Genomic DNA, 13,061 nt, shown 5'->3' with positions numbered 1-13,061 from the left:
ACAAAACATGTTATCCATTATGACACACGGCAAGAGATACATTTACTGTTACACCTGATGCCCATTGATTGTTTCCAAGCACACCCAACGCCATACATCTCCTGGGCTGGGCTATAATCTGGGTAATATCATGTAGCCTCGTCGGGTTCGGTGCACATTATCATACTGCTTCCTTTTCCCTGTTATTTTTCTATTATAAGAACAAGAAAGCCATTTGTATGCTCTCTGAGTTTTACTCCAGTTCATCAGGCTTGTGTTTTGTAATATAGTATCCACTTTCTGCTGTAGAAATCTGAGACAGATGCAGAAGAAGAAACCACCAAATCAATCCCCTTTGAATTTAGAACCAGTGAAATGTTTGCATATATTCTTTAAAATGATCAAATGTTTATCAAAGTTGCTGCATTTGACATGTATGGTGATTGAATGATTGTAAATAATAACACACACTCAGCTGACACTTTATCCAATTTGAGTATAAGAAGGACAAGCCTCAATTGATGGATCTGCAAAAGCAGCAGAGCGTCAGTTGAATATACATCAGTCAATCTATTTTGATGACCCACTGAGTTCGGATCTTAGCAAGAGGTGCTTTTACAGAAGTGGCAGGATCTAATTAAAATAAACAACGGAGATGACAGGAATGAAATGTCTTAAAATATGGCTTGATGTGTTCCTGTTTATACAGGCACATGGTGGATATTAATAGAAAAAGTAGAGAGGGTTGGAAAGTGGATGTAATTCACAGGGGAGAGCGAGTACAGTATGTCATTAAGAGCTGTCTTATGATAGAACATCAGAAAATGATGCTGCCCTATTTATGACGCTTCATACCAAAACAATTCATGAAACTCCGACATCTCGTGTGCTACTCTCATGCGTCATTGCACAACCTACATGATTCCTCGCTGTCTCATCTGTGTTCACTGCAGGTCTGTTTTATAGCTCTGCTGCTCATTGGGGTTAGTGCTCCTAAACTACAGATGTAAATGGCTAACAAGTGAGGCTGACTGACGGACGGACAGGGTTAGTTAGATAGATGGATCTTGAAGAACAAAGCTGGCCTTCAGCTTTAAGAGCTTCCCGTCCCTTCATCACTCAGCTCAACAACAACCGCTGTGTGACTTGCAGCCCCTGCTGTTTTGGTGTGTGCTTCCTTATGTGCGTTTGCTCTTTCATTCTTCAGATTAATCTTGCACTTAAGAAAATAGTGTTCTAACTTTAACAAAGTTGGACATTGGCAGGAAACATTTATAAGTTAAATACAGCGGCTGAAAAGTGTCCATCGCTGCATGCATCATTTCAAAAATCATGGTTTAACTTAGCAACAGCGCCCTCTGCAGCCACGCATGTTGATTAATTCTGTTGGGCTCCGAGTCCGAGTGATTAAATTGTTTTCTTGTAGAGAAAAAACAAAGTCCATCAATGTGTTCAGTGGAGTTTTGACTGCGTAGTCCTACTCACTGAACTGGAACACAACTGGATGGTGGATATTACCCATAATCCCCAGCTTGCTGAATCAGAAGAGCTATCGCTTTTACAAACATAGTTTAGCACTTCTCATAGAAGATCACACCAGCTCACCAGACTTGCATAGAGCAAGTACAGGTGTTTAGAGAGATGAGTGAAAATGAAAGAGACTCCATTCTTCCTAATCCACCATCAAACAAATTTTGAGTTTTCGGGTAAAAATTTAGTTTGCATAGTGTTGCTTTAAATTCTTCACCAGCCTACTGTTTAGTGTATGCTGAACAAAAGATAGAGGGAGCGACCTTGGGGAAGAAAAAAAGGAAAGATAGATATGATACTCTTGAACAAAGTGGGATCTAGTCAAGAAGAAAATAACATAGGTGGAGCAGTGGAGATGAGAGCCATTCTACAACTCATTCGTCTTCCAGTTGGTAATTGACTCTGTTGTCTTCACAACTGCATACATGGGATCTTTGGGGGTGGGGGGCAGCTTCAAGTGAGACTGGTACATTATCACACATTCTGACAACGTAAAAAACATTTTCACCTAAGGTCGATTGTAGATGCTTATAAGCTCTTGCTGTCTTTTGCCGATTCTCGAGTAAAAGTCGAAAAAAGTAATGCAGGTGAAGTAGTTTGTTTCCTGAGGGAGTCACACCTGTAACCACAAACCAAATTCAAAAAAGGTACAGATCATGAGATAGTTTGATGTTCGACCAAAGCCACAATATTCCAGATATTCACACTTCTCTATATCTAGACATAATGTTGTGATCCTCAGGAGATAAACAAAAACCTGTTCTGCCAGAAATTATAGACCTGTGGAATGAGGGATACTAAGAGGACTGACTATTACCCATAATTCTATTGCAAAGGCCTCCCAGCAGCATTAGTATGACGATTTATGACAGCTCTAGACCATGCATGGTAGAAAGGGCCAAGAGCAAAGAGACTCATTATGGATTAAGAACAGGTTAGTGAAGGTAGCTAGAAGTCAGAGGTAAATAAGCAGTGATGTGGCCGCTCCAGCTGACCTGAAACTGGAGGGTGTTGTGGATGAAACAGGTTTGTGAATGTTTGTGAATAAAGGCTGCAGTGACTTCATGAGGTTATAAAGAGAGAATAAATCGTAGTGTAAACCTTTTTTTCCAACCTACTTGACAGCTAAGGCCACATTTCTAAGATTCAGACACTGCGTCTCTCTCTCTCCCCTCTAGAGTGCATTTACTATAAATCGAGGTGACCCGACTTCTTTTTAGAGATAAAAGTAAAGCTCTAATCTCTTATAGCCTATATTCTAATTTCTTCTGAAGTATCACAGCAAGGTCACACGTTAGTTAGCAGATAGCTCTCAGCCTCTGAATGTCGTGGGCTGCAAGGCATCTCAGTCGATCAGTATTGCCATGTTGTCAAGATGGAAGTTGTCCATCACATTGACATATCCTAATTTCACTTGAATTAACTGACTGTGATAGTCGAAAGCATTTTTACACCAAGTTGTATTTTGCACTAAGTGGCTTACAGTTCACATGTTAATTCTAGGCCATGGACTGTGTGAGCTGGGAAAGCTGGCAACAGGGTGATTTATTCTTTGGGGTATATTAGAGTAGAAAAATTGAATATTTTGTTGAGAGTTTAAGCTGTGCTCTACAAACAAGTAAACCAGCACATCCACTCCTCAAAAAGCAGGAAATAATAGCCAGGGAGAAAACCTTGGACTCAATTGGTTAAATCAACATGCATAAAATGTGTTTGTTTAGTGATGAGACCAAGCTACAAGTGTGAATCACCAATCTCCCATCAAAGCCATGCCAGGCTTCAATGTGGTTAGCCATAGTGTCTTGTTTGATTCGACTGGTCTGTATATGTCACTTTTTTATTCATTAAAATTGATATTTAAATCATATTATTGTAGAAGAAAATAACATTTTCAAATATACATCTTGAATATATATATATATATATATATATATATATATATATATATATATATATATATATATATATATATATATATATATCTGGGGTTTCTCTCTCTTCACATTTTATGTATTTAACTATTATCAACCGCTCAGAACATGACCCATCTTTTCTCTTGGATGTAGCCCAGTGTTTTTTACGGCTGCCTGAATTGGTCCTTAGAAAGTGAATCAGTTTTTCCATGAATTATATTTTCTCCACAAGAATTAGCATTTTCTTAATGTTTGTTTTCTGAGTTGTAGTTAAAGAGGGGTGTGTGAGGGATCAGTATTTTGCTTTAGATGTTTCTGTAAGTCATGGGTTACACAATGCATCTTAAGTCATCTAAAACAAATGATTTAAGGGGGGTAAAGTGTTATTAAATGAAAAGCTGTAAAGTTGTTTGGTTTGCCTGTGATTTGATTTATTTTGCTTGAATATGCTGTTTTGGGAAGAGAACAGTTCTTTGCCTTCTCTGTCTATTAAGATATTTTTTGAAGGTCGTAAAAACAATTTGATACAAACACTTGTGAAAAAACATGAAAGGAAACTCAAGCTGTGCTTCTGCTCCAGAAACATCCAAAGAGCTCAAAAGACAAAGCCTAACTCCAAAAGAAAGAAAGATTAAAGAAAATTGTAAAATGGCTGACAGCGACCTGAATGTAATTAAAACCTACCTTCAAAGAGGTCTAAATTGTCAACACAAACTAAATGGGATTTCTTTGTGTTAATTCGATGTATAGTTTTCTTTAATTGGTCCTCATTTATGTTTTTCCAGAATTCTGAGGTCTCAGTGTTTGAGGTCAACATTCGTTTCATAGGAGGACTGCTGGCCGCCTACTACCTCTCTGGACAGGAAGTAAGTACTGACCTTCATGTTTGTGTGTGTATTTGTGAGATTGTGTGTGTGGCTTGGACTGCAACCTGTCCAAGCCCAAGAGTAAATTAACCGAACCAGACCTGAACACAATGTTTTCCTCGATTACAGGCACATGTAGTGTTCATAATCAAGGAGCTAGCCCAGCCAATGTGACCGATCATGAAAATCATTTCAAAAATTTTGTTCGATCCCGAGTTTTCTGAAGAAGAAATGGGTCGAGACTTTGGTATGTGTATTATTACCTGAATGGCAGCAGTGAAAGATGGAAAACGTTTGAAAAAACATTGTCTTCCATTTTACAACCTCTCTCCTCCTCCCCTCTTCCCTCCCACCTCCCCTTGACATTTTTTCTTTCTGTCCTCTATGGTACCTCCTATCATCCATCCTCTCCTCTGCTCCCTCATGTCGGCAGACAGATTTTGGTTCTCATTTAAGTAGCTGGTTGGAAGTTGAATCCAGCCATGCATCCCGCTTTTTCTGTTCTTTTTCTCTTGGTCCGTCTGTCCCATCCACCCCAGCTTTCATGCCTAGCCAAGCTGTGCTCCCTCTTTAATGGAGACAGATACATCAAATATGTGCTTTATTCAGCATCCACATCCACCGTGCTCTCTATCATTCTTTTATGTGGTCTTTGCAAGCACTGGGCAACATATCTGTACCGGGGGGGAAACCTATTATTTTGTTGTCAGATGTTTTACTTACAAAACAGCCTGAAAACACAGTCACTGACTTATAGTATTGACTCTGTGAAGTCTGATCGTTTTCCTCTACCACACCTCTCAAAAAACCTTGACGTGCACCTTTAAAATACTGAAGCCATGGCGTGAAAAAATAAAGTTTCAGTGAATGATTTGGCATTTAGCATCAGCAAGCTGTGCCAGCAGAGCGGTGTCATTTCATATTGTTTGCCATAGTGGTGGGCTACATATCGAATATACTCAAAGTACCGCAGCTTTTACCACATGCGATGTATAAAATGACTATATCGCGATCATCGAGGAAATTGTCACGTGAATGTTTTAAGCAGCATCAAATTCTCTTTGAGATTTCTCTCTCTATTCTCATGCCCCTCTCCCAGCAGACTGCTCACTCATTTTGTATCAGGAGGGAAGAGACTCAGAGAGCCTGAGAACAAGAAAGAAAGTGAAGAGTCCCAGCAAGTTGACGAGAGTTCAGAGACGGTTATTGACAGTTTGTTCATATTCTTTGTGAACGCTGAATCGAACAAATCAGTTTACAAATGATAAACATGAGCGGAGTTCACTCCAGCGAGAGTGGACACTTGTGTGTGTTTCACAAACAGTGAAAACACAGAGTTCCCTCTATGATCCACAGCTGCTCAATGATCAGAAGGCAAGTCTGACATTTATATTTGACTCGAAACAAGGTCATTTACACCATGTTTTAAGCCTAAACAGTTATCTTCCAACAAGGTGCATTCAGGGACCGTCAGATATTCTAATGTCCGCTAGTTTAGCCACTTCCTGTGCACTTTTATGAATTTAACATTTCTACAGTGATTTAAAAATATCAACATTTTGTGTATCGCGATAGTTGTTTTGGGCCGTATGGCCAAGCCCTAGTTTGCAGTACTCAAACTATCCTTCTATTTTCTGATGTTTGATGTGGACATAAACTGAAGCTGCTAAAGTAGATCTGCATGATTGTATTGCAATGTGGCTGTGTGATGGGATAACTATAAGAATAAACAGGTGATCAGGCGTTCCTAATGAAGTGCTTTGTGTGCGTATTTGATCAGTGAAATCAAATAAAATGCTAATTAGATAATGCAGACTTGAACTATTTGTCTGTGGTCACAAAAATATTGACTCAAAGTGTCAAAGTTTGTCCTAATTAAGTTGGGGATAAATAATGACATATGCCTTAATTATCCTCAGAATAGCTGCAGTGTTTTCTGGTTTATAAATGACACGTTCATTTAGGGTGATATGACAAAGATGACTGACGGTGAGTGGCCCACTCCCACAATTAACTTTCCCATATTCAAAATACCCAGCTTGACCACAGTGAGAGATGCATTGGTTGCAGGTTGGCTTTTTGAAACTGATGAACAGTGATTTTTGTTAAATCACTCTCAATAACAAAACAAGCTAAAGTGCCTTACAAGCAAAAACCTAATGTCACTCCTAATGGCGATTCTCTCGCCCAAATCCGACTCCTCCACCCAACTCAGTCATTCATCAGAGCCCAGGCAAGTGATAATAGAAGCAGTGGTCTGGGGGGGGAAAGGAGGGAAGATGGTGCATGGGAGGGCTCCAAGGAGAGACAGTGATGAAGGGAGCGGAGTGCAGGAGGAGGAAACCTGACAATGGTGAGGATGAGTGGAGGGTGTTTGGAGGTTATGGTTGTAGATAGAGGGATGGGAGTGGAGAAAGCTGATGATGAATGGCTGATTGGAGAGAAAAGCGAGTACAGACTCATTCTTCATTCTCGGGGGGGATATGTCCTTAAGGCACTTAACTCCTCAACTGCTTCAGTCAATCGGCAGCTGTCCCCTGGGGGAAATTATGTGTATCTGTATGAATATGAAGCAGTACCCTCTCCGTTATTTATTTTTTTTTAAACCAGGGGGGGTTCACCTGCAGGTGAGCTGCACGTCAAGTAATTTTCTTTTCTCAAAGGTATTTTCTGTCATTTTAGGTATTCATCACACTGAGGTTTGTTCAAGTGTTCATGTTTCTGATAAGTTTGGTTTTATTTATTTGATGATATAAAAACGGGGTGAAAGGTCATGATTGACTCTCGGTGTCAGCGCCTTAGTGTAGCTACCCATCCCTGTTGCTGTAGCCTAATATATTTTGCCAGTAGGTTTGACCCAAATGCAGAACAGGAAATTTTTTTGAAAACTAATGTAACTAACTATTATTGAGTTTGATTTATCGCCATACGTTTATCGCACCTTATTTTTGAGGGTAGCCAATAACTTTTGAAGCAGTGGGAGGTAGAGGAGAGCTCGAGGATAATCTGCTCCTCTGCTGTGTACAGTGACTGATGATGATACGAAGTCATCAGTCATGTTGTAAGGTCTCAACCTTACTCTGTAAAGTGCCTTCAGTTTAAGTGCTTCACTGGCAAGTAAATGAACAAAAACTCTTGTGGTTTCCCCACGTTTATTCTGCCAGTACCTTCAACTCATTGTGTTGACCATTAAGCAAAAGAAAGTCTTGTTCCTGCCTAGTTATCACAACAAATACAGTACGATGGTAAAACCCAGAAGAGGGTGAAGCAGTTAATTAAGTGGATAATATATGACTTAGTGTCACAATATTGTAAGAAACTGCAGTACAATAGTCTTCCTCTCTGCATTTATGCTGAACGTATGTCCCCTTGTTCTTTCAGACAGTGTTTTGATAATAAAACACAGTTAAGACTGTCAAGCAAGCCATGTAATTTCCTACCAACAGTCAGAAGGGAAGATCAATAGATTGTAATATATTTGTAGCTCATACAGGAATACATCTAGTCCGGAATATGTTTAGCACAAAACTATAAACAGCTTCAATCTAGTATAGGTAAAAAAAAAAAATGTCAGAGCAGGTTTTTACTGAAAGAATTGTGTTTTGATTAGTAATCAGAAGTTTAGCTGTTGGCTCATATGTCCACATCAAAAACAGCCTAGACCAACTGCTCTGGAAATCCTTGGTTTTCTGGTGAAGTTGCTGTCTTTTGATTTTGTGGTATGAGAAAACGCATTCTTTAACAAAACCTGTTTATTACAAACTATGGATGCTGATATTAAAACGATGTGGACATTTACAGTCGAGGAGTTTTGGAGGAGCCGTGAAGGAATCGGGTTTATGTGCTTCGGAGTTTGACTTATACAATTTAATCTGTCTCTCCTGACTCCTCCAAAACTTAATTGTCTTTTCAGTTTGTCTCCGGCTTGAAAAACCAATTCAATGGTTCGTGACTTTAAGATGGCTTCGTTTGCACGTCAAGTTCACTGCTGTTATTCATCCCTTGACTGTCTTTCTTTTATTGCACTCATTGTGCTTCATTGTCCTCTTAGCCTTCATTATTCTGTTCTTTACCCCTTTTTGCATTCATTTACTTAATGGCACTGTTCGCCACGTCTTTTTTTTATTCTCTTACCTTACAAAAATCACTTTCTCATCCTTTCCTGTTACAGCCAAAGAGCAGCAGCAGTTAAGTGATCCTGTAGGATACAAATATATACTCGAGGCAGCCATAGATATGTATGGATTTGTCACAAAGGGGTCAGACTCTTATTCTGTTGAATAAAGGGTTGTTGACGTTGATTCCTCCTTCCATTAAACTAAAAATCGGAAACCCAAGACGACAAATATCAGACTGATGCGACTTTCTTTTCAGGGATGAGATTAAAGAAAGGAGAGGAATAAAAGAAAAAGCAATGGCAGATAAATGTGAACATATAAGTGCATGATATAAAGTAATAAAACATATGTGAGAAGAAATTAGAAGCAGATGATTAAACAGGCATCATGGAAATGACATGTTTTGAATTTTGATTGCTCTGATTGGCCTCACCCGCTTGTCCCACACTTAATGTTGCCTAGCAATAGAGCTGCTGTTGGACATGACCCTTGGTTTACCTTCAGCTGTTCAGTTGAGTTGAAGCCTGATACTAGCATCGGACGTCTCATTGCTTGCCGCTCCATTACCTCTTAGAGAAAACGGTTTGTCATCGAAGCGCGATGAATCTTGTGATAGGTTGGCCCGAGAAGGATCCACCAGCCTTCGTTTCTCGGGGATGGAAAGAATTTGGAGGAGCCTTCAAAATAGGACAGTCAAATCGCACCATTGTTACGCAATTGGTGTTCAAAAAGCACCCTCGGAATGAAGTGGCCCTTGAATTGAGACACAGCTTCTGAGTATGTGCAATTTGGTGCAGAATTTAAGTGGACTGTTGAGACCTGGCCTATATGCGCTGTACTGAGTCCCCATCTAGTTCTTTTAGCATTAGTTCTTCATTGACATCTCTCAGAAAGAGCTGTATGAATTATCAAATGCTGTGAAATAAGTATCTTACAGTCTATGGTTTACACCTATTATATGTGTAAGAAAGATAACAGAATCTCAGGTGTTTTCACCCCCTTGTTGCATTTGACAAAAAATTATTCAGAGAGGATGAGCGCGACGGGGCTGATATGAGTAAGGAACAGCAGATTATCCGGTGAAGGGAGAAGGTCAGGGAAGCAGGCCAAGCATTGTGATGTAGGATAATGAGGTGAGAGTGTCTGAAAGAAAAGCTGCAGACTCTGCAGGCGTTGACGCTACAGCACAAACCACTCTCTGGATGCATGGAGGGAGAGAAGGAAGGAGGTAAAGAGATGGAGAATGACAGAAATGGAACAGCAAGTGAGGAGGAGGAGGGTGGTCGTGAGGCAAAAGCGATAAAAACGATGATAGGAAAAGAGAACAGAGGGAAGGACTAAAGGAGAAAAAGAAAGAAGGGGGGATGCAAATACGGAGGGGAAGAAGTTTTGCAAAACAGGGTAGTGAGAAATACAGGGGGCAAAAATAAGGGAATGGATATGACATACCAAACAAAACAGAGGCAAAGAAACAAAAATGAATATACAAAAACATGGCACTTCATTTGTCTGCCACCAAACTAATCTGACCCCCTCATCATCTCACTGTCCTCCTGCCATCTCTTTCATGACCTCATGTTTGGGGAGTCTTGCAGGGTGTTGGAATGAAGTTTTAATTTATGTTCAATACTGGATGCAGCAGGGTTACAAATGCCAATAAATGATATGTTGAGTTTATTGGACAAGAACATCTAAAACTTGGCTCGTCTCACCAAACCATTCTCTCAGAGATAATTTGTACCTTTCCCGAGTTGTTGTCCTCCACCTTGCGTTGTGCGATACGGCACAAGAAGAAAGGATATTCTGTTTTATAAAACCAGTATGTGGTGTATTTGGAAAATCTTCTTCTGACCCCAATCTATGTGCTGTGTCATAAAAGAAGTCTAAAAAATAAGACAAAAGACAAAGTTAACAAAATATATCTAGTCCATAAAAATCTCCAACACTCCAAACTTTACTGGTTTTGTCTCTTGCCCAGTGATTAGTGACTGCAGACTGCAGTTTATCCGCTGGCTGTCTGTTTCATCTCACAGCATTGAAGAGGCGAAACCTCAGTTAACTGATGTTCATGTCAGTGAGAGAGCAGCGCATATTGAGGCCACCCCAGTTGTTTCAAGCAACAATCGTCTTCTCTCCCTCGGGAACCATTCTCGTCTTTTACAGATTTTGCTGTGATGACATGCTTAGTAGCTGGCTGCTGCTGTGCCAGACACACACCCACACACACCCACACACACCCACACACACCCACACACACATACACACTGAGAGAACAAGGAAAAACCAAGATGGCGTATCTTCAGCTGAAATTAAAATTTCATCGCAGCTTTATGAACTCCGCTCTGCAAACAAATGACTTATCATTCCACTGCAAACTGGATATATCTGCACCACTTAAAACTTAATTACTTGATTCAAGCACGTTGGAAAGTGCGAGCTCACATAGAAAGCGAGAGTTGGAAGGAGAAAGAGGTTGAAAGGCAATCCAAATGAGATTAGGTCAGAGAGCTGTGAAGAAGAGAGAGAAACGGAAGAGGCCAGAAAAAGAGTGAGAGATTCCTGTAGCGGAGATGACAAGCAGAAGGATGTGAAGAAATGGACCATGCACCGAATACAGGAAAAGAGAAGGGATGGAGACTAATGGGATTAATTTAATGAGGGAAAGAGAATGATGGAGTGGTAAATGAAGGTGTACAGTGGTTCATGTAAAAGTTAGACTGTTCATTTCCTCAAGTCCCTTTCTCTCTCTATCCCTAAGAAAAATTCTGAAAACTCAACTGTATTAATGATACATCACAGAATTTCACAGATCAACATCCAATATAGGCTTCTCGAGATGTTACTTAATGTTTCCCAGCTTTGTTCTATTTCCAGCTCTCCTCAGTGGAGAAAGATGGTAACATTCAAGAAAGGATCATCTAAATGACTAAAGCAAGATACAGTAGGTGTGACTTACATATAACAACCAGCCAGCACTGATATGTGCCCGGTGGTGTCGCCAATCTCAGTGTCATTATCCATCTCATTTCAAGGGACTTTGTGGGCCCCAGGCAAAAGGGATCTGCGGGGTCCCACATCAAATCAGACTCCAACCAAAAATACCAATGCTTTTTGCAAAAACTAGTCACATTTGGGTCTCATTAGGGGTTGTGGTGTCGTTACAGTCTCCATGAACAGTCTCCTGTTCATAGCCGATCATGGAATTTAAGAAGGTTCTTAAAATATTGTGGTTGCTGTGGATCAGACGTTCTCGGAGGGCCTCCTCTCAGTTTAGGACACCAGGCCAATTGCCGGCTTTGTTTGCCTTGTTGCTAGGCCCCTGACATTACCAGAAATATGTGCAAAATATCTATCTTGCCCACACTTTAAACAGAATAATCGTTTTTGTTTAGTGTTAAATTTGAAATTTAAAGTAGTAAAGTAATGAGATCTCAACAGGCTGCACCTGTCGTCCTGCATCATGTGTAAGATTCTGGCCTTATGTTTAGCGGTTTCGTTCTTGTTTTCAGAATCATCATAATCCTAAAGGTGACAGCTGTCAGGATGACAGTGTGATGTCTGTAATTAAAGCTATCAGAGCTAATCTAATGATTCAATCTAGGTTTTCTCTGTCACTGCTCAAATCATTTCCCCCCCGCTTTTAATGCAGAGCCACTGGATGCTAAACAGTATGAGCAAATGATCAGCTGATCATGAAGAGGCATGACAAAGTATGGAAATGACACACAGTAACTACACACACACACAGCTTACTTAATCCTGTCTCTCCTATGGGGCCTTGGGGTCCGTCTTACCAAGCAGGCGCATTCAGCACATTTCACAGTCTACCACTTAATCCGTTTAGGAGGCTCCATTACATGTCAACAGTGGCCCACTGCTTACACCCGTGTCTGTGTGTGTCTGCTTGTGTACAGTGTGTGTCTGCATGGGTTCAGTCTGTGTGTTGTTTTTTACGTATGAGCAGATTCTTTATTGCAGTGGAAAATGATGATCTTTAAGTCCTTCAGGCAAATACTTAGTATTAGTCTTACTTCTTTTCACACAGCTTGTAGAGACTAAGTTAGATTTAAATAATCAGCGCTACTGTTGCTAATTGAATGGTAGAAATTGATATTATATTTTAGAATGTTATTATACTAAGAGACATAGTTTTTTTTTTATTTGGCAAAATAAATTAATAGGTACATTTCTAGCTGAGAAATACCAATGATGTCCTTTTTTTTTAATATCTCAAACATGTTTTTGCGCATCAGACAGATGAAAACGTTTAACTGCCATGGAAACGGATAAATTATGATTCACAGAAATGCCGACTTAAATGAATACAAGCTTTCTTTACTGGAGAGATTAAAACATGGTGTCAGACATAAACATGAATCAGATTATATTGGATATATTGCTATTTTGCTGCGCCTTTTTCTTTTGAACCTGACAAGAGAGTTAGCACCACCCACTGCTCTTCTCAATGAACCAAATCCTAACAGTAGTGGATAAAAACATGCATACATTTGCATTTGATATAGCTTAAAAAGAGGTTTATCATCACAGGGTTGTTACAGCAATTTCGTGTTGTAGAAGCTTCCGCACAAGGAACACTTTTAAAATGTAATAGAAAAGAGATGATTGGTTAAACTGCAGCAGCAACGGAATTTGAT

At 39.9% G+C, this 13,061-nt stretch overlaps 1 protein-coding gene across 2 annotated transcripts in view; it reads left to right on the top strand.

The window, feature by feature from the left end:
• Window positions 1-13,061, top strand: part of man1a2 (mannosidase, alpha, class 1A, member 2) — a 114,376-nt gene that overhangs the window by 68,703 nt on the left and 32,612 nt on the right. For both annotated transcript variants that reach the window (XM_034574827.1, XM_034574828.1), the window contains exon 6: window positions 4,208-4,288. In XM_034574827.1, the coding sequence (XP_034430718.1) occupies window positions 4,208-4,288 (81 nt within the window). The remainder of the gene's footprint in view (window positions 1-4,207; window positions 4,289-13,061) is intronic.

The sequence above is a fragment of the Hippoglossus hippoglossus genome, chromosome 21 (genome assembly GCF_009819705.1).
Source record: "Hippoglossus hippoglossus isolate fHipHip1 chromosome 21, fHipHip1.pri, whole genome shotgun sequence".
NCBI lineage: Eukaryota > Metazoa > Chordata > Actinopteri > Pleuronectiformes > Pleuronectidae > Hippoglossus > Hippoglossus hippoglossus.
This window is presented reverse-complemented; position numbering and strand designations above follow the sequence as displayed.